Source organism: Salvelinus alpinus, chromosome 3 (genome assembly GCF_045679555.1).
Source record: "Salvelinus alpinus chromosome 3, SLU_Salpinus.1, whole genome shotgun sequence".
Taxonomy (NCBI): Eukaryota; Metazoa; Chordata; class Actinopteri; order Salmoniformes; family Salmonidae; genus Salvelinus; species Salvelinus alpinus.
The window spans coordinates 29,851,576-29,879,319 of NC_092088.1; the positions used below are offsets into that span (position 1 = coordinate 29,851,576).

The following is a 27,744-nucleotide window of genomic DNA, read 5'->3' on the forward strand; positions in this document are numbered from 1 at the left end:
AGATGGTGGTTCTTCTGGAAGGTTCTCCCATCTCCACAGATGAACTCTGGAACTCAGTCAGAGTGACCATATGATTCTTGGTCACCTCCTTTACCAAGGCCCTTCTCCCCCAGTTTGGCCGGGCGGCCAGCTTTAGGAAGAGTCTTGGTGGTTCCAAACTTTTTCCATTTAACAATGATGGAGGCCACTGTGTTCTTGGGGACCTTCAATGCTGCAGACATTTTTTGGTACCCATCCCCAGATCTGTGCCTCGACACAATCCTTTCTCGGAGCTCTACGGACAATTACTTTGACCTCATGGCTTGGTTTTTGCTCTGACATGCACTGTCAACTATGGGACCTTAAATAGACAGGTGTGTGCCTTTCCAAATCATGTCCAATCAATTGAAATTACCACAGGTGGACTCCGATCAAGTTGTAGAAACATCTCGAGGATGATCAACGGAAATAGGACGCACCTGAGCTCAATTTTTAGTCTCATAGCAAAGGGTCTGAATACTCATGTAAATATTTTTTATACATTTAATACACAAATGAAAAAAAACAGGTTTTGCTTTGTCATGGTGTATTTTGTGTAGATTGATGAGGAACATTTTTATTTAATCACTTTTAGAATAAGGCTGTAACGTAACAAAATGTGAAAAAAGTCAAGGTGTCTGAATACTTTCCGAATATATTATATGTTTGTGGGAGGACATTATGAAAATATTCACAATTTCTGATCTCTAAAATGGAAAACTATAGCAACATATTAGGGGCTGTTTAATTGTAATATAATGAAGCCTGTTTCTTTGATGTTGTCTGTCCTCAGATATGGAGAGCTATGAAAGTCTGTCTGCAGTCTGCAAATACTTATATGCCATGGGTTGTATGTGTACTCATGTTAGCAAATGTTATATGAAACAAAACAGTTAAAAATCACACACAATGTAGGCTATAAACTTATTGCAAGTGGAGCAGGCCAATCCTGCTCCTGGAGCTATGCTAGGTGTGTAGGCTTCTATTCCAGCACAGCACTAACACACCTGATTCAACTTATCAAACCTAATGAGTTGATAATAATGTGTTGTTATCGCTGGGTTGGAATAGATGTCTGCTCACCCAGTAGATCAGGGAGTGGAGCAGGGTTGGTCACCTTTGAAATGATGCTTTAGTCATAATAGCCTACTTACTAAAATGTCTATAATTTACAAACAAGTTCGCTTATTTGTACATTTTGAAGTTACAGTGGGGCAAAAAAGTATTTAGTCAGCCAGCAATTGTGCAAGTTCTCCCACTTAAAAAGATGAGAGAGGCCTGTAATGTTCATCATAGGTACACTTCAACTATGACAGACAAAATGAGAAAAGATTTCCAGAAAATCACATTGTAGGATTTTTAATGAATTTATTTGCAAATTATGGTGGAAAATAAGTATTTGGTCACCTACAAACAAGCAAGATTTCTGGCTCTCACAGACCTGTAACTTCTTCTTTAAGAGGCTCCTCTGTCCTCCACTCGTTACCTGTATTAATGGCACCTGTTTGAACTTGTTATCAGTATAAAAGACACCTGTCCACAACCTCAAACAGTCACACTCCAAACTCCACTATGACCAAGACCAAAGAGCTGTCAAAGGACACCAGAAACAAAATTGTAGACCTGCACCAGGCTGGGAAGACTGAATCTGCAATAGGTAAGCAGCTTGGTTTGAAGAAATCAACTGTGGGAGCAATTATTAGGAAATGGAAGACATACAAGACCACTGATAATCTCCCTCGATCTGGGGCTCCACGCAAGATCTCACCCCGTGGGGTCAAAATGATCACAAGAACGGTGAGCAAAAATCCCAGAACCACACGGGGGGACCTAGTGAATGACCTGCAGAGAGCTGGGACCAAAGTAACAAAGCCTACCATCAGTAACACACTACGCCGCCAGGGACTCAAATCCTGCAGTGCCAGACGTGTCCCCCTGCTTAAGCCAGTACATGTCCAGGCTTGTCTGAAGTTTGCTAGAGAGCATTTGGATGATCCAGAAGAAGATTGGGAGAATGTCATATGGTCAGATGAAACCAAAATAGAACTTTTTGGTAAAAACTCAACTCGTCGTGTTTGGATGACGAAGAATGCTGAGTTGCATCCAAAGAACACCATACCTACTGTGAAGCATGGTGGAAACATCATGCTTTGGGGCTGTTTTCCTGCAAAGGGACCAGGACGACTGATCCGTGTAAAGGAAAGAATGAATGGGGCCATGTATCGTGAGATTTTGATTGAAAACCTCCTTCCATCAGCAAGGGCATTGAAGATGAAACGTGGCTGGGTCTTTCAGCATGACAATGATCCCAAACACACCGCCCGGGCAACAAAGGAGTGGCTTCGTAAGAAGCATTTCAAGGTCCTGGAGTGGCCTAGTCAGTCTCCAGATCTCAACCCCATAGAAAATCTTTGGAGGGAGTTGAAAGTCCGTGTTGCCCACAACAGCCCCAAAACATCACTGCTCTAGAGGAGATCTGCATGGAGGAATGGGCCAAAATACCAGCAACAGTGTGTGGAAACCTTGTGAAGACTTACAGAAAACGTTTGACCTCTGTCATTGCCAACAAAGGGTATATAACAAAGTATTGAGATAAACTTTTGTTATTGACCAAATACTTATTTTCCACCATAATTTGCAAATAAATTCATAAAAATCCTACAATGTGATTTTCTGGATTTTTTTCCCTCATTTTGTCTGTCATAGTTGAAGTGTACCTATGATGAAAATTACAGGCCTCTCTCATCTTTTTAAGTGGGAAAACTTGCACAATTGGTGGCTGACTAAATACTTTTCCCCCCCAATGTATATGTTGATTCATTCAATGTGGATTCATTGATGTGAAGGGTTTTAATTGTTAACTTAAAACTATTATTCAAGATTAACTAGTGTCAATGTTCACAGATCAGAATTCTGCAATTAAAAGGGGTGAAGAGGATCTGTGTCTAATTTGTCTGTGTTTCTATGTTGATTTCTCCGATGAACATTACTTTTTTTGTCCTGTTATGAGCTCTCCAATCTGTTTTATTCGATTGTCACTCTCTCTCAGGATATCAGCCATGTGAACGTATCATAATGGCATGCATCACCAATGCAGCCATATGCCTTCAGTATGATGGCATTACTGGCCTAATGGGCATGTGCAATGCACCGCTTGTCATTGTGCATCTGATGCGAAGAATTACTAAACTCATACTTTGTTTGTTGATCTAGCTAAATATGTTCAATTTAGAATGATACCAGTAGATATGAGGCTAACCAAAAGCCAGATTTTCTATGTGATTTTTCTGACATAATCTAAATGTTAAGTGCGAATCCAACCCTTGTATTCTGGGTACAGCACTGTATGTGAAAATAAGGAGCTGAAATTTATAGGCTAATTATAAAATGTAAAAAAAAGGGAAATAGTGGGGACGTGGGGAGTGTTGTAATTCTACCTTGTTTATTTGCTGAGAATGTTTTTATAATACAGAGACAAAATCAGAAGGTCAATTGCATGGAGGAGGTTTGCAGAGATTGTTGGTGTTGATGGTGAGTGAATAGAGATTTTCTCACAATTTACTTTTCCCAAAGTACCCATTCATGTGTATTTTACATGCAGGCCTATGTACTGTATTTTATAGGAAGTGAGCTCTAATCATCTATGTTATTACACAGGTATAAGAGCCATGAGCTATAACTTATAAGAATCTTAATGTTAAGATACCATAATCCAATTGGTAGCATATTGCATGGGAAATTCATGCTTAGTGCCTTATTTACACTGTTATAAATTGTGTTACTGTACATTTCTATCATTTGGTGGGCAAATTTCACAATTGTATTTAGTTAACACATTCACAAATGGTGGCTTTGATCACAATTTTGAAGTTTAGGCCTAGGTTGATTGAGGTTCATAACTAGCTAACAGCACAAGCAACCATTGTTGTGCAAACTTCTCTTCATTCACCATCAACACCAACAATCTCTGCAATCCTCCTTCATGACATTGACCTTTTGATTTTGCCTCTGTATTCTAGCAAAGCCACATCATATATAATTGAAAAACAGAACCCATGATTAGCTTTCTTCCATCATTTTTTTATTTTGCTTGCTCGGGAACAAATGACTGGCGGAACTACTGTATGTTTTATGAACTGAAGATTTTCAAGCAAACATCTGCTCCTCACCTGATTGGTTAACAGCGGCGGTGGCCTTGTGAAATTTGAATAAAGTACCGAAGTGCTCCACTCTTTCTGCCGCGCCGCCAGCAGGGTTCTCTTCTCTCGCCGTCACACAACCCCTTCACATTTCTCTTCGTGCCCTTGTTGAAAATGAAACGGGGGAGGAACTTCTCCTGCCGTACTGTCTGTACTGAGTGATACAATAATAGGGCTCAATCCTAACTTGAGGTTACACACACACGCTCTTATAAGTACAAACCAAGGGCCATTTCTCCTGCTCTTGGGATACTGTATGAGCTGAGCTCAGCAGAATGCTGTAGAAGAGGAGGATAAGGTCACTCCCAGTGTGGCCATCCATTGCATTGTCGAGCAGCACTCAGTCACGCTAGTAAAGGGCACTTTAGACTGTACGGCTTCCTCTCTCCATCATACAGAGATATATAGAGAGAGATGCAGAAACAGACAGACAGCGAGAGAGAGACAGAAATACAGTATAAGAGAGAGAGAGCCAAAGAGGGTGTTTGTGTGTGAGAGAGAGAGAGCGAGAAAGAGAGAGAGAGAGAGAGAGAGACTGTGAGGTCCAAGTGAGTTGGGGATGGAGACAAAGGAAAATGCATATGGCTTGATAGAGAGGGAGATAAGGAATGAACAAGAGGGCAAGTAAGAGAGATGGCATATTCTGATAGAAAGAGGGAGTGAGGGAGAGAAAGAGAGGGAACATTTGTGCCCGACAAAGGGGATCTCTGTCAGTGTAGGGTGTCTGGTGTCCTTTCTTGTTGGGCGGGGGGTGGAGGGGTGTAATGAAGGGGGTGGTGGGCGTGGTGGGGGAGGGGGTAGTAAAAGAGGGAGAAGTCATGATGATGAGAGAGGAGGAAATGTCATGAACTAGTAGTAGAGAAAGGCAGCAGGTAGCCTAGTGGTTTAAGAGTGTCGGGCCAGTAACAGAAAGGTCTCTGTTTCGAGTCCCCAAGCTGACTTGGTGAAAAATCTGTTGATGTGTCCTTGAGTAAGGGTTGGGGGGCAAATAGCAATTATCAAAAGAAGTGAAAAAAGTTGTCAATTAGGCAGTCAATCAGCTTAGTTCCCTTTAATGACAGTCAATTTGTTTTAGAAATCCAATCGAAACATTTGCGTTTTTTTCCTGTGTTGCGTATTCATTGTTCTTGAAACGTTCATTTTTCTGTGTAGTGGTGGTAGGTTGCTAGCAATTGATTTTGAATGCATGAATTATTTACAAAACAATGAACATCCTCAAATGCTCCAGGGTTAAGCTACAGAAGCCAGGTTAGAGTCATGTACATCAGTAGAAAGGGATAAAGAAAGGATAACCAGAAAGAGAGAGAAAGAAGAGCTGGCGTCAGCCACCTGCGTCTAAGCTGTGTTCTGCTGAGTAGGCTGGACCCACGGAGAGGCCACTTGACTGGAGCACAAGGCTCATTGAACACAGCAGGTGGACCATTCACTGACCTGGCAGTCACAGGAGTCCATAGTCACACCACCTAGCAGTCAGAGAAACAAGCATCAGCCAGAAAAAAAAACGTCAAAACACAGGCAATCTACCAGTAAACTAGCGGGCAGACCAAACAATCAGACTAATTGGCTGTTATTAACAACACCTGCAATCGAACATGCATCACTAGAACTGATCTGCAGTCAGACAGAAAAATAAGTTTGAACAAACTAGGCCTCAAGTAAATCAGTAGGCTAGCTAGTCAGTCACCACAGTCACACAAGCCTGTAAATTGCACAACAAAATAAAATAAAAGATCTGTTTTTTTGTATTCATGGTCAGAGCTGCTATGAAGTTATGACTAGGACCCTTAATAACATGAGATATGAAATATGGGAAAGCAGTCAAAGGTGTAAAAAATGTACGTACAAATGTGATGTTCAATGCATGTCTAATTTTAGAAGTCTGTACAGTTCAAACGTAGCGGTCTCATTAAGCGAAAACGCAATTACATGTCAAACTAATTGAACACTTCCTGTCATTGACATTGGTCCCACTAAGACAGCATACTAAAAATGTATCCTCTCCTTCCATACCACTGACCCCTCCCCTGACCTACTCCCCTTGAGTTGCATTCACAACAAGGTCTCGCTAATTATTTATTTCACCACATTAGCGTAAAAACGACTACCATCTTCCTTCCCCAATGCAAAGCAACTCTCCTGAGTAATTTAGTGCTGTCGGATGAGTTCCTGTTGATGTGAGTAACTGTAAGTAAACGACAGACGTGGATAGCTTTCCACATCAGCAGCCAGCGCTGAGGAGTGAACATGTCTGCTAGGCGTTAATGGTGGAGAGAGAGGGAAAGTGGGCCGGATGGATGGAAGCACGGGCTCTTACTCTGGTAATGACTCCTTGGGGGTATGGGAAATGACCAAGTGATAGGAGGAGTGTGTGTGTGTGTGTGTGTGTGTGTGTGTGTGTGTGTGTGTGTGTGTGTGTGTGTGTGTGTGTGTGTGTGTGTGTGTGTGTGTGTGTGTGTGTGTGTGTGTGTGTGTGTGTGTGTGGGGGGGGGGGGGGGGTGTTCTCTGTTAAGTATACCCACCTTCTCCTGGGTTTTCGAGCTACTCCTCAAAATGGAGTCAATTACTGACAGTTACAGGACAAGAGAGAGATGAAGCATGGCGTGTGTGTGGGTGCGTGTGTGGTGCGTGCATGAGGTTGAGCTGAATGGGGGATTGTCTACACTGCCAGGCCCAGGGCTACTTGTGCCGAATTCAACTCCTGTAGGCTCACTCCTGTTTCCATCCTTGGGGCCTATACCCACCCCACATCTTAGATCCCTAAAACCTCCATATGGGCAGGGTGTCAGGACCCACAATATGTTTCTCCATCTGCCACCACCTTTGACAGAGGGAACAGTCTCCATATTGAGGCTCCAGGCTGGGCTTGTAGAGGTGGGGCGTGACCCCTTTATCGGGCCTCTCCCTGAGTATCTACGGGTGTTTGTATGAAACTCAAACTGATAGCAATACTTCAAATATGGAGATAGATACAGAGGGCTGAATCCTGTTCTCAATGCATTATCTGCCTGAAAGTTCAAGTGGCAAATGTGCATTTCAAGACAGGATTCGGACAAAACTGAAGTAGATGTTGATTGTATGGTGGGTTAAGATAGTGTGGGAAAGGACTTAATATTTGATATTGTACAAAGGAGGGAGTTTAGCAGTAAGTCGTCATACAATACATGTTAACTGATACAATATCAAATCAAATGTTATTTGTCACATGCGCAGGTGTAGACCTTACAGTGAAATGCTTACTGACAAGCCCTTTAACCAACAATGCAGCTTTAAGAAAAGTAAGTGTGAAGAAAGTATTTACTAAAATAAACTGAAGTAAAATGTTTTTAAAGAGGAACAATAAAATAACAGTAGCGAGGCTGTATACGGGGGTACCGGTACAGACTCAATGTGCGGGGGCACCGGTTAGTCGAGGTAATTGAGGTAATATGTACATGTAGATAGAGGTAAATGGACTATAAATACACTGCTCAAAAAAATAAAGGGAACACTTAAACAACACAATGTAACTCCAAGTCAATCACACTTCTGTGAAATCAAACTGTCCACTTAGGAAGCAACACTGATTGACAATACATTTCACATGCTGTTGTGCAAATGGAATAGACAAAAGGTGGAAATTATAGGCAATTAGCAAGACACCCCCAATAAAGGAGTGATTCTGCAGGTGGTGACCACAGACCACTTCTCAGTTCCTATGCTTCCTGGCTAATGTTTTGGTCACTTTTGAATGCTGGCGGTGCTCTCACTCTAGTGGTAGCATGAGACGGAGTCTACAACCCACACAAGTGGCTCAGGTAGTGCAGCTCATCCAGGATGGCACATCAATGCGAGCTGTGGCAAGAAGGTTTGCTGTGTCTGTCAGCGTAGTGTCCAGAGCATGGAGGCGCTACCAGGAGACAGGCCAGTACATCAGGAGACGTGGAGGAGGCCGTAGGAGGGCAACAACCCAGCAGCAGGACCGCTACCTCCGCCTTTGAGCAGGAGGAGCACTGCCAGAGCCCTGCAAAATGACCTCCAGCAGGCCACAAATGTGCATGTGTCAGCATATGGTCTCACAAGGGGTCTGAGGATCTCATCTCGGTACCTAATGTCAGTCAGGCTACCTCTGGCGAGCACACAACAAAAGAAAGGGATTATTGAATGTTCCCCAATGATCCATCGCATCTCCCAAAAACCTTTTCAACATACATCTGTAAAATGATAGTCTAGAAACTAAAGCTTTGGTTGTCTTCCTCTCAGGCTTCCATATCTTCTCCCTGGACCTCCTCAATGTCCACCTCTTGAACATCAGACTCTAAGGCCTCATCTTTACTGTCACTTTCCAACTTTGTTGAGGATGGCTCGTTGTCAGGCTCAAAAAGCCTAAAATTTGCCCAGATGACCACCAATTTTTCAACCCTTGTATTTGTCAGCCTGTTGCGTGCTTTGGTATGTGTTCCCAAACAAGGACCAGTTGCGCTCTGAGGCGGCTGATGTTGGTGGGATTTGGAGGATGATGGAGGCAACAGGAGAAAGAGCCTCAGATCAACAAAGTCCCTTCCACCAGGTGGCTGATGAGACATGTTGGCACGACTGCCATATTGCATCCATCCCAAAGCCCTTGCTGAGAAGTGTACTTCGCCAGACTGCCAAGAACCTTGCCCTCATCCAGGCCAAGGTTGCGAGATAAGGTAGTGATGACACCATAGGCCTTGTTGATCTCTGCACCAGACAGGATGCTCTTGCCAGCATACTTGGGGTCCAACATGTACGCTGCGGCGTGTATGGTCTTCAGGCAGAAGTCTTCACGCTTTTTGATGTATTTCAGAACTGCAGTTTCCTCTGCTTGGAGCAACAGTGAAGTGGGCAGGGCAGTACGGATTTCTTCTCAGAGTCTGAACATCAGACAGAATGGCATTGTCTCCCTCAATCTGTGCATTGGCTACTGCTATACGTTTCAGGAGTTTCAGGCTGCTTACCACTCTCTCCCAAAATACATAATTCAGGAGGATCTTCTTGATGGGGCTGTCCATATCAGCAGACTGTGATATGGCCATTTCTTGGAGAGACTCCTTCCCCTCCAGGAGACTGTCAAACATAATGACAACACCACCCTAACGGGTGTTGCTGGGCAGCTTCAATGTGGTGCCCTTATTCTTCTCACTTTGCTCGGTTAGGTAGATTGCTGCTATAACTTAATGACCCTTCACATACCTAACCATTTTCTTGGCTCTCTTGTAGAGTGTATCCATTGTTTTCAGTGCCATGATGTCCTTGAGGAGCAGATTCAATGCATGAGCAGCACAGTCAATGGGTGTGATGTGAGGGTAGGACTCCTCCACTTTAGACCAAGCAGCCTTCATGTTTGCAGAATTTTCTGTCACCAGTGCAAATACCTTCTGTGGTCCAAGGTCATTGATGACTGCCTTCAGCTCATCTGCAATGTAGAGACCGATGTGTCTGTTGTCCCTTGTGTCTGTGCTCTTGTAGAATACTGACCTTCACTTGAACTCTGTTGAACTCTGCATCCAGAAAATTAATAGTTAAAGCATGTCTGGTTGGAGAGGTGTATTCTGGGCGAAGAACATTCAGAAATCTCTTCCAATACACATTGCCTGTGAGCATCAGAGGTGAACCAGTTACATGCACAGCTTGAGCATCAGCATTTCTCTGACTACGTTCCTCCATTGAGTCAAAAAATCTTCTGATTCCAGGAGGAAGGGTGAACTGTTGTTATCGATAAGGTGCCTTATTCATCATTTTCACCTCGAATAGAAGTAGAGGGACTTTTGTCAGAGGTTGCTAGTTTTGAGCGCTGAGGGAACTTAATGCATTTTGCCAGATGATTCTACATCTTTGTTGCATTCTTCACATATGATTTGGCACAGTATTTGCAAATGTACACAGCGTTTCCTTCTACATTAGCTGCAGTGAAATGTCTCCACACATCACAGTATTTGCAAATGTACACAGTTTTTCCTTTTACATTAGCTGCAGTGAAATGTCTCCACACATCAGAGTGCCCGTGGCACTTTCCTGTAAAGATTAGAAAAAAATTAGTAAAAAAAACAAATACAATTCCATGTACAGATAAAGAGTTAAGCAGTTAGATTAAACAAGTCCTCTGTAAAATAAATGTTTTAAAATTAAACATGTATGGAAACAGGTGAATTAACACTCCTCAGTTAGCAGGCTCAAGCAAGCTAAAACCCATATGGTAGTAAAAACTAACTAGCAGAAATTGTGAACAAGTTAGAAATGATTTAAAAACACTTTGTTGAATGCTACTATGTATGTAATATAAAATATATTCACCCCACCCAATATTGTAATCAAAACTTACCAGAAAGCATGTAGTCCTTGGCTCAGACAGTGTAGTAGTATGGGCTCAATAGCATCTCATTAGTGTGCAAGATCTTGAGAATCAGATGTACATGTGATGGAAGAGTGCACTGCACATGTGATGGAAGAATGCACTGTGCATGCAGATTAGATGCTTGCAATTCCATTGAATTGGGTATAGTTTAACCAAAATATGCCACAAGACCTAGAATTGCCTTATGTGTATCCCACAAAAAAGGTTCACTGTTATGAGCTAACTTTTTTGGATGAATTTAAGCTAAATTCCCCAAATTCCAGGGCTTAACTTCTCATTGAAAATTTCCAGAAAAATTCCCTAGCGTCAATACAGGACTAAGATCAAATCGTACTACACCGGCTCCGACACTCGTCAGATGTGTCAGGGCTTGCAAACTATTACAAACTACAAAGGGAAGCACAGCCGAGAGCTGCCAAGTGACACAAGCCTACCAGATGAGCTAAAGAACTTTTATGCTCTCTTTGAGGCAAGTAACACTGAAACATGGATGAGAGCATCAGCTGTTCCGGACGACTGTGTGATCACGCTCTCCACAGCATATGTGAGTAAGACCTTTAAACAGGTCAACATTCACAAGGCCGCAGGGCCAGACGGATTACCAGGACTTGTACTCCGACCATGCGCTGACCAACTGGCAAGTGTCTTCACTGACATTTTCAAACATCTCCCTGTCTGAGTCTGTAATACCAACATGTTTCAAGCAGACCACCATAGTCCCTGTGTACAAGAACACTAAGGTAACCTGCCTAAATGACTACCGACCCGTAGCACTCACATCTGTAGCCATGAAATGCTTTGAAAGGCTGGTCATGGCTTACATCAACACCATTATCCCAGAAACTCTTGACCCACTCCAATTTGCATACCGCCCCAACAGATCCACAGATGATGCAATCTCTATTGCACTCCACACTGCCCTTTCACACCTGGACAAAAGGAACACTTATGTGAAAATGCTATTCATTGACTACAGCTCAGCGTTCAACACCATAGTTCCCTCAAAGCTCATCACTAAGCTAAGGACCCTGGGACTTAACACCTCCCTCTGCAACTGGATCCTGGACTTCCTGATGGGCCACCCCCAGGTGGAAAGGGTAGGTAACAACACATCCTCCACGCTGATCCTCAACACGGGGGCCCCTCAGGGGTGCATGCTCAGTCCCCTCCTGTACTCCCTGTTCACTCATGACTGCACTCCAACACCATCATTTAGTTTGCCGATGACACAACAGTGGCACTGATCTCCGACAACGAAGAGACAGCCTATAGGGAGGAGGCCAGAGAACTGACCGTGTGGGGCAAGGACAACAACCTCTCCATCAACGTGATCAAGACAAAGGAAATGATTGTGGACTACAGGAAAAGGAGGCCCTAGCATTCCCCCATTCTCATCAACTGTGCTGTAGTGGAGCAGGTTGAGAGCTTCAAGTTCCTTGGCGTCCACATCACCAACAAACTAATGTGGTCCAAGCACACCAAGACAGTCGTGAAGAGGGCACGACAAAACCTATTCCCCCTCAGGAGACTGAAAAGATTTTACATGGGCCCTCAGATCCTCAAAAGGTTTTACAGCTGCACCATCAAGAGCATCCTGATGGGTTGCATCACTGCCTGGTATGGTAGAGGGTAGTGCGTATGGCCCAGTACATCACCGGGGCCAAGTTTCCTGCCATCCAGGACCCCTATACCAGGCGGTGTCAAAGGAAGGCCGTAAAATTGTCAAAGTCTCCAGCCAACCTAGTCATAGACTGTTCTCTCTGCTACCGCACGGCAAGAGGTAACGGAGCGCCACTTCTAGGTCTAAGAGGCTTCTAAACAGCTGCTACCCCCAAGCCATAAGACTCCTGAACATCTAATCAAATGGCTCCCCAGACTATTTGCATTGCCCCCCCCCCCCCCCTTCTACTCTCTGTTATTATCTATGCATAGTCACTTTAATAACTCTACCTACTTCTACATATTACCTCAATTACCTCAACACCGGTGCCCCCGCACATTGACTCTGTACCGGTACCCCCTGTATATAGCCCCGCTATTGTTATTTTTTCTGCTGCACTTTAATTATTTGTTATTTTAATCTCTTACTTTTTAGGTATTTTCTTAAAACTGAATTATTGGTTAAGGGCTTATAAGTAAGCATTACACCTGTTGTATTCGGCGCATGTGACAAATACATTTTGATTTGATTTGATCTCCTCCGGCGCCATCTCTCATGAAGTTCCATAACGGATTTGTATCTAGTATCACATCAGATATGTTCACGGTTCACATATATTTACTGTATATTTACTGTACATGAATACACAACAGTCAATTATATTCACTCCATTCCTCTTTTTACTTTTTATTCTCACCACCATCTTCTTCTTTTCTTCTCCTGCAGATCCGAACCCGCCACTCTTCTCCTCCATCTCGCCCCCTCCTCCTGGGGGCTCGTCCCTGTCCTCGTTCACTGACGATGACAACCTTTTCCCATACGGCCCCACGGAGACCGCCACCACCACCACCACTACCAGTACAATCAAGTTCATAGGTGACGAGCTGAACAAGAACCTCATCCCCATTTACTGCTCCATCTTGGCAGCCGTTGTGGTGGGCCTCGTAGCCTTCATCATCTTTAAGAGGTGAGGAAGAAGAGCAGATGGGATGGGACTTCAATGAGGAATGGTGTTGTATTGTAATATTTAAGGGAATCAATCTACAGGAACCAATGTTCGATACATGAGATTTTCAAGACATGAGGTATTCATAAGAGTCAAGAAATCTGATCTGATAATAAAGTTAATCTATTTCATATTTCATGAAGTAATCTGCCACTTTTCTGGGTGAGGGCACAAGCCCCTGACATTCAGCCTGGGGATCCCCAACGTCTGTTCAGAGAAAACGGCCTATTTTGTGCCACATTTGAGTTGCTATCCTTTTCAACCTTTTACACCCACTTCCCACTGATCCCTGCATAATATTGAATGCTTATTTTTCCAACTCTACACTCTCTACACGGCACTGCTAGCTTAAGTGAGATGATCTGAAGCGCTTTCAGCTCAAGAAAGGGGCTTCAAAACAAACAGACCAGAACACGGTTGGGCGAGCATCGATGCTGGCGGCAGTCGGCACCGGGGGCAGAAGGGAGGCTATGAAATATTCAGATACCCCATCAAAGGGTGTCACTTTGACCCACTTCCGCCCCATGAGCATGAAAAGCAGACTATGGACATATATAGACAGGGCGCACAATAGGTCAGTTACTATTGACTTATCTGTGAAATTGACATTTCTTTCATAGTTTTTTTAGTCTCAATAGCTAGGTTTCCATCCAATTTACAACATATTTTCATGTGAATATTATATAACTTGACAAATCTGGTTTTCACACATGCTCTCTAAACAACAGTTCACTGATAAAGTGGACAGGTTAAGTTATATGATGAGATGGATAACAGCCAGAGCATTTTTATTTGTAATTGCCAGTTAAGCACCGATCATCATGTCACTATACAAATTAAGAGCCTCAATTTTTACGGGAAAGGAGTATCAAGCTCATCCCCATGGACTTTCACCACCCTGGGAAGTTCATGATAACTTATTTCATCTGTTGCCTAATAAACTGTGCATGCGTTTTCAAGTCATAGTGAGGACAACACAAAATACCTCGACAGGATGGTTATCTTATCAACAATTGCGCAATAAATAGTTTCCCCCACAATTAATTTGACCCACACAAAAAGATCCCACCATGTCGAACGAACTAATTGTACATTACATTATTTATTTTTAAATGTTTTATTTAACCTTTATTTAACAAGGCAAGTCAGTTAAGAACAAATTCTTATTTACAATGACGGCCTACCCCGGTCAAACCCTAACCCAGGTGACGCTTGGCCAATTGTGCGGGACTATGGGACTCCCAATCACGGCTGGTTGTGATACAGCCTGGAATCGAACCAGGATCTGTAGTGACGCCTCTAGCACTGAGATGCAGTGCCTTAGACCACTGCGCCACTCAGGAGCCCAACATTACAGCTGTTGAGATTTTTTTGTTTGTACGTATGACTTTACTCACATATAAACTGTGGATCGAAATGTGGCTATTGAGATTAAATCTTGTTGGCAAGACAGACCTGGTTAAAATAGCAGACAGAAATTATGTTCGAATGGGGGTCTGAAGTGCCAGCAACAAAAAAAATGTTTTTGATCCACTTCAAAGCTTGTTGAGTCTAGGATGAATGTTGTGTTGAAGTAACTGACAGGTGTTGACTAACAGGAGACACATTGGTATGGAAGATGACAGGATTAGATTGAATGTAGTTTAATCAAATAAGGGTGCATAGTATGGAACGCCGTTTGGGTCTTTGCGTGTCAAAAAAGATACACATCAAATAACAGTATTTGACGTGTCAAATAAGCTTATTGACCAATCAGGACCTGAATAGGACTGCACGTCACATAATAATTTCACGCGTTCATAATTTTTTTACGTAGTTATTACACATTGATTACACTATCACTCGTATTTCATATGTCACAACGATTCATCGATATGTATGCTATAGTGCTGGATATAAAGAAAAAAAATGGATGATGGATGCAAACAATGTTCTTCCCCAAAAACATAGCAAAACGACATAATCTGTTTCAGAAGCTATAGTTAGCAAGATAATTATATAGCTAGGTATCATCATCTAAAATAACCATAATTTATAAGACAGTTCTTATTTGATCAATGGTGGTCGGACCCATCTATGTGTAGCTAGCCACAATAAGGAGTAGCCACAACATTAGACTTTGCGGTTAGCCTTCAAAATAAAAGTATGCCATTGACAGTGATGCAAATAAAAACAAAAAGAATTTTGCCATAATTGAATAGATCATAATAAACGAGTTTGGAATGTTGTCATATAAAATCAACAAAAGACAATAATTTGTTAATTTGACAAAAATCTTTGAAATCACACTGGATGTAATTAGACTTTAGAATTGCATTGGGGGCATACTTATTTCACTGTAGAGCCAATGTTCTCTGTGTGTCACTGAGTAGACTGATACCCCATTTCATTGATCCCCAATCCTTAGGTAAAGCTGTACAGTGTAATATGAACGTCAATACACACAATAGGCTGACTAGGGAGGTGATTTCACACAGTCACAGTTCGGCGATAAGAGCTACAACGCTAATATTTGCGTAAACTCTTCACAGTTGTGTTCTGTGGGTGTCACCGAGTAGACTGATACCCCATTTCATTGCTTCACATTCCAACCTTGTTTAACATTATCTAGTATAAATATGGCATGATCCACTAATTGTAACCTTCTGCATACCTTTCAAATGGTGGAACAAACTCCCCCACGACGCCAGGTCAGCGGAGTCAATCACCACCTTCCGGAAACACCTGAAACACCACCTCTTTAAGGAATACCTAGGATAGGATAAAGTAATCCTTCTAACCCCCCCCCCCCCCCCCTTAAAAGAGTTAGATGCACTATTGTAAGTGGTTGTTCCACTGGATATCATAAGGTGAATGCACCAACTTGTAAGTCGCTCTGGATAAGAGCGTCTGCTAAATGACTTAAATGTAAATGTAAATAGGGACCTTTATTTTGAAGGCAAACCGCAAATTCCACTACTGTGCCTAATCCTTATTGTGGCTAACTTCACAACACATAACCCGGTCCGGTCGAGCTTCACTAGCGAGATGAAGGTAGTTGGCAGCATATAACGTTAGCTTTTGGGCAACAGGGTTAAGTAGTTGGCTAGCTATTTATTTTCATGAACTGAAGTTCAATTTCAATAGGCAAACAACAAGTGGCTATCTAGTTAATACTTACTCACTAGGATTGCTAAATCATTGCTAAGAATAATGAAAATGACTTCAGTTTCTACTGGTCATTGTTTTCAGGTACCAAGCTAAAACTAGCTAGTTACCCCAGAAGTAGCGGTCAAACAAATAATGCCTTATTAACAACGTGGTATTATAAACACATCGTTCGTGGCCAGTGTGTGCTTGTTTGCAAACTTTCTTGTACAGCTTTGACAGTGCTACTGATAGTAGTGGTGGCACTTGGATTGCACATGCAAATTCAGCACACAACATTCTATAATAGAATTGTGTTATTTGACGTGTATCTTTTTTGACACGCAAAGACCCAAAAGACGTTCCATAGCTAAGGGAGCATGTGGGGATGGCAGTGGACTGTAGAATATGAAGTGACTATTGAGAGTTAGTGCCAGCAAGAGAACATTGGGCTGGGGTTCTATCCTCTGCCAAAGGATTCAACATTTACCTGTTCATGTATGTTGTTAATTGATAGTGATGGGGATGGGGTGAGCGTGTCTTCAGGCGGGCACTAATGGTGGGTGGGATTATCATGATCAATTAGTCATTTAACCCAATAGAGTCGCTCTTGGCTCTCCAAATTTCCTCTGCATGTTTTAAAATAACCCACTATTACTTTTGTAAAAAGTGTTATAACTATTGCTTAGTTGTAAGATTAGTCCTGATGTACCAATGGGTATCTTAATAAACCAAACTATACAACACCATAGAAGAAAACTGAACACTGGTATTCTTGAATTTAACGAACGTTTTTTAACTAACGTTTCAGTCGTTAGACCTTCGGCTCTGTGACGCTGCAAGGGTCATGGCTGGTATTCATAAAGCGCGTCAGAGTAGGAGTGCTGATATAGTACATATACTTTGATACGCTTTATAAATACGGGCCCTGACCTTCATCAGCGCCAAGTCCATTTAAGTCATTTATTAATCCATTTTTATATAATGAGTATTTTTTTTTTTTATATCTCTGTCCAGGTGGAACAGCTGTAAGCAGAACAAGCAGGGCGCCAACAACTGCACAGCAAATCAGAACCAGACTCCATCGCCCGAGGGGGAGAAGCTGCACAGCGACAGTGGCATATCGGTGGATAGCCAAAGCCTACAGGAGCAGCAAGGCCAGGGGCAGACTCAGGCACAGACAGGTAGGCCTGCACAGAGATACACTCACACACAGGCGAGCACAGATGCATGAGCACGCACACACACACACACACACATAGGTGGCGCGTCCAATAAGCAAAGCTAAGCTTTCTCTGAAGTAAATTGAATTAAACTTGCCAAAATTATATAATTACCACTGTCTATACAAAAATTTATTAAATCCTTCAAAACATTAGCTTCTCCTTTTTTAAAGCGTGGATTGTTTTCAATCACAAGGCCAGGGCATAACCTACAGTCGGGAAACGTGCAATTTTGGCAGCGCGCAGCATGTCAAATAGCTGATTGTTGATTTGCGGCTGTCAGTGAAAAGCATCTCAAATAGGCCTAGGCATATCTCAATATTTCTAAATACAATCGTTGGAAAAACAGAGGAGACAAAAGAAAAACTCTAACCTGTCTTTAGTTAAGCTATCAAAATTGTCAACTCCAAATAGGCTATTGAGCAAACAGCACTTAGCCCAATGGCGGGCATATGCCGATATTGAGTAATTTCATTTTACTGTCTTACTTAGCCGCTACACACTTGTGTCCCCCGTGGACCAGTGGGTACATAAAACATTCTCCATTGAAGGCTGCAAAGGCGCCAATTTCCTCCTTAACTCTATTTAATCTCGAGAAGGCAGAAAAATTGGAAAAAATACATACTTTCTTTATGAAAAACCATTTTCCACCACCATGCTAATCCAGGATGTTGCGTATTGTGTTCAGCCAATCAGGTTGCTGCAGTCTGTTTTTTCACCCAGGGTCTAATTGGTTCAAAATAAAAGACTGCTGCAACCTGATTGGCTGAACACAATACGCAACATCCGGGACTAGCTTTAGCTACTCTAGCATGGCGGTGGAAAATGGAGAGAGTATGCATATTTTTCCAGTTTTCTTTCTGCCTTCTTGCGAATAAATAGAGTTAGGGAGGAAATGGATGATTTTGCAGCCTGATTAGGGAATGTTTTATTTACGAACCGGTCCACGGGGGATACGATTGTATAGCCGGCTGTATATATTCCCTTTGGACGGTAAGATGAAACGACTCAATATCGCCATCTGCCGGCCGTTGGGCTAATTGGTACTATAGCAGAGAGCATCGGCCATAACCCCGGTGAGTGCGCACATTCACTGTCTTTATCATTGGGTGAGTCCGTGCTCCAGGAAAGTTTTCTAAGGATAACATTTTCCTCCTCCAGGCTAGATGGACGTCATCAATCAATCAATCAATTTTATTTTATATAGCCCTTCGTACATCAGCTAATATCTCGAAGTGCTGTACAGACACCCAGCCTAAAACCCCAAACAGCTAGTAATGCAGGTGTAGAAGCACGGTGGCTAGGAAAAACTCCCTAGAAAGGCCAAAACCTAGGAAGAAACCTAGAGAGGAACCAGGCTATGAGGGGTGGCCAGTCCTCTTCTGGCTGTGCCGGGTGGAGATTATAACAGAACTATGCCAAGATGTTCAAAAATGTTCATAAGTGACAAGCATGGTCAAATAATAATCATGAATAATTTTCAGTTGGCTTTTCATAGCCGATCATCAAGAGTTGAAAAACAACAGGTCTGGGACGTCATAGCCTACAATATGTGTCTCCGCATTTTCATAGGCCTTAATTAGATGGTTGTATTCGAGACAAGGTTGTTTTTATTTAGCTCAGTTTGTCAGCAGAGTAGCCTACCCTGTCATTTTTGTTGTATTAAATATTCTGCTATTGTCTCCAGTCATGGAGAGTAAAGTGTCGTAGAATTGCACGAAATGTGTTTATAAAAGACACATTTTTTTCTCCTCCTTAAATATCTCTTCTAGCTGGGTCTGAGCTCTGGTATTTTTTGCCTTATGACTATCCAATCTACTCCTCACATTAGGAATAGTGGGCTAGCCATAATAGATGCATGCAATACTTTACCATAAAGGATAATTTTTTTTTGTAGACTTTTTTTAGCTTCCCCTTACTTGAAGCTCACGCGCCGCATACAGTATGCACATACACACATACTTTAACACACAAACCTGTATGTAGAGACAAGTCAACCCAGGGACAGACAGGTACAGACGGGAACTTTACTACAAGTCTGTGCACCCGACACCTAATGTACTGTACCGCAAAATATAGATGAATGTACAACATCCACAATAGGACACCTAGACAAGCTCCCCCAAAAAATATAATAAAAAATGTCCATTCATGAATTCACATTTAAGTCAGCATTCAGGTCAATTATACCATGTGCCACACAACAAAGCAACTCCATAGAGGTACTATTTGATGGCTGCTTGCACTTTGAGGGCAGTTTTGCAGTTTTTCGAAATGGAGCAAAGTACATAATTAAGCTATTTAGGTTGAACCGTGAAACCACTCAACAGAACACTACCACAGATAGGTTTGATGGACAGTAAGCTGGTACGGAATAGCTTTTCTAGATGCTATGTTTGTTAACACCCTGAGGGCCTTCACTCAGCAAGACAAGAGGATAGGAATTTCCCTTGGGGGAGAGTGGCATCTGGTGGCCTCGTAAGCTCCACTTTGAACACAACCTCTCAAACCTACTGTAGCAAATCAACAACAATAATAACACACCTCTGTTAGGGGCCACAGTTAGTTCACCAGCGGCATGCGCTCCTGGCGGTTTGGAGTCAAGCCCTGAAGAACCAGTTTGGAAGAATGTAGACCTTTCAAAACACACACTTGGCTGTGACTAGACCTGATGGCTGGTTTGTCTGTGGAGTCGCGTGATTCTCTGAGATTACAGGTTCCTTAGAAAACCTTCAGAGAACTAGAACTAGTTCCAAAGAGCTATACGCAACTGTAGCAGAGGACATGGTCAGTCAGGAAAGAGCACTCCAGCTGGCCTGAACAAAGTACTACAATATACTGTCTATAAGTGTAGTCAATCAATATTATTGGCTGATGTGCATTTCTGTTTAGTGATTCCATCTGGCAACAAAGCCAAATTCAAAGTCAAAGCTATGATGTAATGATGACCGATTGACATTAATGTATGATTGACAAAAAAGTCCACACAGATCCCGAGTAAGGATTTGGACCTCACTGACCAGTGTTATTAAACATTACTTCAACAGATATGAACGTAAATGTAACCTCAGACTAACGCTCATGTAACGTCTTTCTCCCTGCAGTGGTCACTGTGGATGAGGAGCCTTGTCTGCTCCTTCCCCTCCACACGCGAGAAGAGGTCGAGAAACTCCTCTACAGGGGCGGAGAAGGGGAGGGCTACAACCACACGGAGGACAGAGATTGGTGCAGCCTGGCAGGGCTGCTGGGATACCAGGAAGAGCGCATCGCCACATTCCGGCAGCAGGAACATCCAGTCCGTGCACTGCTGTCTGATTGGGCGAGCCAGGATTGCGCCAGCCTGGACACGCTCTGCACAGCGCTGTGCAAGATCAACCGCGAAGACATCGCACAGAGCCTTGTGCTCAGCCCCAACACCGTCAAACCCACTGCCACGTCTGCGGTGTGACCATTTAACCATTACCGCCAATACTACGAAAATCTCACTGCAACATCATAGCCAAACTCACTCCTCCTGCCCCCCCGCCACAGTCCATCCATACTGTGACTATTTAACCGACTACACCAACCATCTGAGCAATTACACCAATGTCAAAACCAAAGTCAAACCAAAGTCTGATCATCCACACCTGATGCCAAAACTACTGCTATCAATCCGCCAAGACTCAGCCCAGACCTAAATCGAACATTTCTGCGAGACTTCGGCAGCCACTGCATCCCTTACCGCCTTCATGGTCCTTCATAACCGTGCTGCGTCGTGTGAAACCTATTGCTTCCCATTCCGCTTGTGAACCTATGTCAAACTCTGTGGCTAGTGCACTTTCAAGACACACAAACCCATTATGGTCAACTGTGGCCTTGTAACCATACTACTGGATGTTCAACTGTGTCTGCAGTGTGCCCAAAACAGTCAGGCACCATTTTGCGCTGCTCTCTCACTAACCCTGAATTAGCAAAGGTCTACACAACTCTGGGGATTGCGCTTCATTTTCATTTTCTGTGCTTCTCGTTTGACTGAAATAATTATTTTATTCCATTCCTCACTTGCATGAACATCACTTGGCATTCAACACGTACAGTAAGCTACTATTCTTCCTTCATTTCATTTTTGTTGTTCTGTACCACCAAAGTCTAGCTTATCAACCCTACCTATACCTATTATAACATCTGGACATTCAATTGTTTGTCATTTATTGGCGAAATATTCCATTATTTGTGACCATTTGCTAGTCAATCAATGACTGTCGGTCACAGCTGAATGGTGGTAATTTCCAGCAGAGATCAAGGACTGGAAAGATATAACGAGCTAGACTACAAAAGGTTAGGCAAGCACTAAACCCAAACCAATTCTTATGTGAAAAAAGCTATTGCCATATCACCCTGCATCATCGCCTCTATTATTTTCAACACCTTGATATGGAGAAGCTCAATGATTTGAGCCGTTTCCTCCATAGTACTTTGTAGAATGAAATATTAATGAGAAATATCCCCTTTCAAACTTAAGTTATCGTATGAATTATTATTATTTCTTTAGACCTGACATAGGAACAGTTCCCAGTATCAATATATATACTGGAACAAAGTCAGCAGTGGACTGGCTGACCTGTGCTGGCTAACATGGTAGTCTGTGGAGCAGGCAACCTGACTCCAGCTTCTATCTGGCCAGGATCATCTGCATAACACTGGGGCTCTCACACTAGGCCTATACTCTGACCTAGATAGGAAAGGACTAGGAATTGAAAACTCACTCACACATATAGGCCTATCTACACACACAAGCATCCATGAATGCACACACACGCGCACACACACACACGCGCACACAGACACACATACAAACATACATGTATATCTACACACACAAACATGCACACGTACACAAACACACAAATGCATGCATGCATGCCAGTATCCACACACATGTATGCATACACATACTGTATAAGAGAAAAAAGCCTACTGTTCACTCAAGTGCTGTGTCAATCAAGTGTTGTGTCAATGATCAGGGACAACAGGACCAAGGCCATTGGACATGGAACATACACCCTTTCAGGGACCACACGCAGGACACCTTATTGGACGTAGGTGGACTTATGATGGACGTAGGCCAACTTGTTCGGTCAATGAAAGAGATTGCAGTCGCTTACACCACAACTGTCTTTCAAAACATCTTGCTTGGAATCTGTATAAATCATGTAATCCTTTCCCGTGAGGTCATCCACGGCTTTATTAGCAAGAGGAACAGCATGTACAATCTAGCGAGTCATATAACCGATACACATCATATTCAAAATACACATACAAGTACTGTACATAAAATAACTTACGACTGAACAACTAGCCATTATTCCGGCTAAGATATACAAATAATCCAGGGTTATCTGTTTCTGTTTAGTTTCTCAGGGTCTTTTGTGTGACTTGGTGATTAGCTGGATGTTTGTCTAACGTTGTTTCCTTTTCCCAATCAAAGCTCAGACAACCTGGATTAGTTGTGTATAGGTTGAGGGAGGTTAGAGGCCTTGTCGAGGGATTCAACACTAGCTAGTGTTTCAGGAAAGGCCCTTTGTAGAACTTACTCAGGCAATGGTATCAGTGGCATTCCAGGTTGTCTTTCTATGCAGTCGCGCTGCTCGGGAGGATCAGATCTCACATTGCCTGGAAAAGTGTTTAAATGTCTAAAGTAGCGGGGGACCATATTCATATGATATCTAGTAGGTGACTGCCAAAAAAGACGACCTGGTGGCCATTGTGACTGACAATCCTTCAGACGGAAGAATAGGGATGGACGCAGATCAGAGGAAAAACAGGGGGTTTCTAGTTTCCCCATTGTTCACGACAACAACCTTCGAATGAAAGGCTAGTCATTAGAGATTGGAGACGAGCAATACGGGAGGAATTCCAACCACTGAGAGTTGAAAAGATGAAAAGAAGCATTCCAATTAGACGTTTTGGTAACAAGTTACTTAAAGCTGCCGGGTATAATGCATTAAGACGTGGTTATAATGCATTGTAAAAATTGTTATAGGCATTTATGACCCACTTATAATGTCTTATTGTCATGCCATAGTACCTACATATTATAAGCCTCATAGTATGCTTATAACAAGTAATAAAGCACTATACGTGTTAGCTCAAGGTAAAATGTTAGCACATCGGTGCAATCGGTGCATTCATAAAGCCTTCGTAAATGCTTCAAAATGTGTCATAGGCATGCATAACCATTACAGGCAGCTATGAATTAAGAACTGAGGGGGATGTTCCCTTATTTATTTTGTGCTTTGTGGGGGTCATATTTTTTAGCTTATTTGAGGATTAAAATGCCAATGCATGCTTATAAACAAATATAATTGCAGCATAATACAGCCTAAAGTGAAACGTATCCCCATTTATTCTCATTGTCAACTTGATTTTTTCAACAACAAAAAATCAATTTCACATTGGGAAACTTTTTTTGGGCGGGGGGGGAGTGGGGTTGAATGACAGGAGTTCCGAGGAAGTAACAGTGGTCGCTTGCTTTCTGTCCGTCATTTAATGCAAAGAGATCTGTTAGGACTGTCCTGTTCAATTCTGGCATTACTGACATATAGGTAGGTTCAAAGAGAGCGAAGACAATATTAATGCTTTGCTGTATTATAACCAGTTTATGTCACAGAGTTGATCCACGTCTGGTTTAGCTTGCTACTGCAAGAGTCTGGCCTGAGTCTATAGGTACACGTGCCTATTGTAAGTACTGTACAGAACGTTTCACCAATAGTTAACTGATCTTAGTTCAGTGGCTTAATTATGAACAAATGTATTCTCAAGGGTTTTTATGTGTTACTAGCAGTAATAAACGCTATTATAGGTTAGATTGTAGAATACCGTATGTATTCAACATCATAAGTGCCTGGGAAATGTTTCAGGTCCCTGATGATGATGTTGTGTTTGTTTTGTATGTATTTTTTTTTTATAAGTGTTCATTTGAAGTTTGTGTTTTTGAGCCCTCAAGGCTTACCGTAAAATATCGTGGGTCGACAGGACTTCTGACTCAGATGCAGTCTCTAGAGTCTGTTGGCAGTGACTCAATCCCACTTTACCTCAATGACCTGACTCTAAAGAAATAGAATATTTGGCCAAAATGGTTTCACTGTGTGCCTTAGCCACAGTCAGTAGGACACAAATTAAGCCTAGTCCTGAACTACAAAGCTATTTCAAAGAAGATTCTCTGTTGATACTTTTTAGTCCAGGACTAGGCTTAATTATTTGTTTAGGAAACCAACCCCAGATGTCTAGATCAACGGTATTGCATGGTAAATACCTGCTGGGGCTAAATGTGGTATATCCCTGTATAGTGTGTGTATATATATATATATACACATACTGAGTGAACAGAACATTAGGAAAACCTTCCTAATATTGAGTTGCACCCCCCTTTGCCCTCAGAACAGCCACAATTCATGAGGGTATGGACTCTACAAGGTGTCGAAAGCGTTCCACAGGGATGCTGGCCAATGTTGACTCTCAATGATTCCCACAGTTGTCAAGTTGGCTGGATGTCCTTTGGGTGGTGGACCATTCTTGATACACACGGGAAACTGTTGAACGTGAAAACCCCAGCCGCGTTGCAGTTCTTGACACACTCAAACTGGTCCGCCTGGCACCTACTACCATACCCCTGTCAAAGACACTTAAATCTTTTGTCTTGCCCATTCACCCACTGAATGGCACACCTACACAATCCATGTCTCAATTGTCTCGAGGCTTAAAAACCCTTCTTTTACCTCACTCCTCCCCTCCATCTACACTGATAACAAGTGACATCAATAAGGGATCATAGCTTTCACCTGGATTCACCTGGTCAGTCAATGTCATGGGAAGAGCAGGTATTTTTTATGTTTTGTATTCTCAGTGTATATACTGAATGTGTACAAGTAGGTTAGGTAAGGGATGAACTTAAATGGACTGTTACCTTGAATGCAACACTACAATGTAAAAGCTATTCAACTCCAATTAAACTCTGTCTATGAGATTTCCTGACATATTTGTACTCTCTCTCTCACTGCAGTGGTTCTCAGGAGACGGGCCGGGTTGTGTGTGTAGAACATATGTCAGACAAGGTGGAGTCTGGTGTCTAATGTTTTGTACACCCAGTGTATAGCCATGACTGTAACAACAAAGTTGGTTTCCCCTACAGACACTGACGAGGAATGTGCTAATATGATATGAAAACTGAACCGAGGACAGAATTGTTTCCCCCTAAACAGTATTCACTTAATTTCTTTATTTTTAAGAGAGGACAGTTGCAGGCCATACGTTTTGTATAGTTGTGAAGCAGCACACCTAGTAAGTACAATAAAATACCAATGAAGGCTTTATATTCAACTTAACCTCGCACTTGGCAGCATACTGTTTGGTCAGAGGAAGAGGGGGAGTTTGACAGTGAAGGGATTGTTGAAAATATATGGAGGACAATGGAAATTGATGGAGACGTATCACCAAGCCCTGATGATGTGGTCCATAGTGAAACAAGACTGATTCTTAATGCGCCAAGATGTACAGAAGTGAGAAATACTGAATGTTCCTTGTATTTACTAATATGTACACTGTATTATACAAATGTGAATTTGCTATATAAACAGTACAATCCACAGAATAATAAACTCCTTAAATCAACATAATATGGTCTTGTCAAAAAGCAATGATTTCAAATATGGTCATAAAAGTAATTATTGTGTCTCTATCGCTCTCACTCTCACACACACACACACATTCACACACAAACTCATGCACACACACTACCCCATTAACAATGTGGCTAGCTTGTGTAACTTCCATGGATTCACACACATTATCTCCTTAGACTGCAGGACTGGAAATTTTCCCGCAGAGCCACTCCAACGTCCTTCTGACATGTAACTCGAGCCAAATGAGACAGATTGATTACTGGGGGCTTCAAACATAAAGAACACACAGAGAGGAGGAGGAAGGAGGTGAGGAAGAGTTATTTATTACTTGTTCCTCCTGATTGGCTGCCTCACAATGAGTGTAAAGGAAACTTTGTGTAATTTTCTAAATGTTATGGCCAAATCAACTGAAATTAGTTTGACCTTAGTTAAAAATCATTTGACCATTTAAAAAAAAACATTGCATGGTTGTTTAGTTAGCTGAAGTTTTTAGTGGCTGTTTATTAAAGAAAACTTAACCATGGATTACAGTTTCTGACAACTTTTAGGGTGAAGAAGCATCAAGTTGTAAAATACTGAAATCCCTAACACCAGCTAAGTTGGTTGAGAACGCATTCACATCAACATGCTGGGGAAGCGTCAACCATAGGTCATTTGCTGTGTGAAAAAAACATGCATTGCAACTCATGCTACCGTGAGACCACATGATGTTGAGGCCTGTGTCAATTGACCATAACCTGACCATAAATATGTTCACAATCGTTTAATGTCCAATTTGAAACACAGCAACCCCTACATAGGGCAGTGGCTTCAATCACTACTGCCCTGGGGCATAGGGTATCCTTAGACCAGAGGGAAGAGTGTCCCCTATTAGCCCTCCAACACCACTTCCAGCAGCATCTGGTCTCCTGTGCAAGGGTCGACCAAGCCTTGCATAGCTTCAGAGGCAAACCATCAGTGGGATGCATGCAGACAGAGTGGTATGGCTGCTGTATGAGTTATTGTTGACCTTTGACATGGGGGTTGCTGTCACGATGGTAACATAATGCTATCATAACAATGGCATATAGCTTGTCAAAACAACTAACCTCAAGTTGGCGAGTGACATAGCTCGGTAATGAAGCGTAAAATGACACATGCTTGAACATTTCACCGTTTCACCTTCACAACAGAGTTGTGCCACTTAATATTAGATATGAAGTAGATATCATGACTGTTGACATTCTGTCAGGAACTATTGTCCCATGTGTTATATAGTTCTTATAGCAGTTACAAACAATGTAAGCATTGTTAATGGAATAAATAACGTTTTTCATCAGCATATGTATAACAATTCAATTCAATGTGAACTATCTGACAATTCCCTGTCACATACTGTACACTCTTAACAGCAACTACCAGAACTATAATTCTTCTGTTAAACTGTCAATGATGTTCTACCATTATAGAAGACAGACTATGGTGTAGAGGAGCTATTAATGCATTTGCTTTGGC

At 42.3% G+C, this 27,744-nt stretch overlaps 1 protein-coding gene across 2 annotated transcripts in view; it reads left to right on the forward strand.

The window, feature by feature from the left end:
* The window catches only part of ngfrb (nerve growth factor receptor b), a 77,961-nt gene extending 51,717 nt beyond the window's left edge, over positions 1-26,244 (forward strand). For both annotated transcript variants that reach the window (XM_071392482.1, XM_071392483.1), the window contains 3 exons: positions 12,959-13,199; positions 17,382-17,548; positions 20,692-26,244. In XM_071392482.1, the coding sequence (XP_071248583.1) occupies positions 12,959-13,199; positions 17,382-17,548; positions 20,692-21,035 (752 nt within the window). In that variant the 3' untranslated portion in view covers positions 21,036-26,244. The remainder of the gene's footprint in view (positions 1-12,958; positions 13,200-17,381; positions 17,549-20,691) is intronic.
* Positions 26,245-27,744: the final 1,500 nt, after the last annotated feature.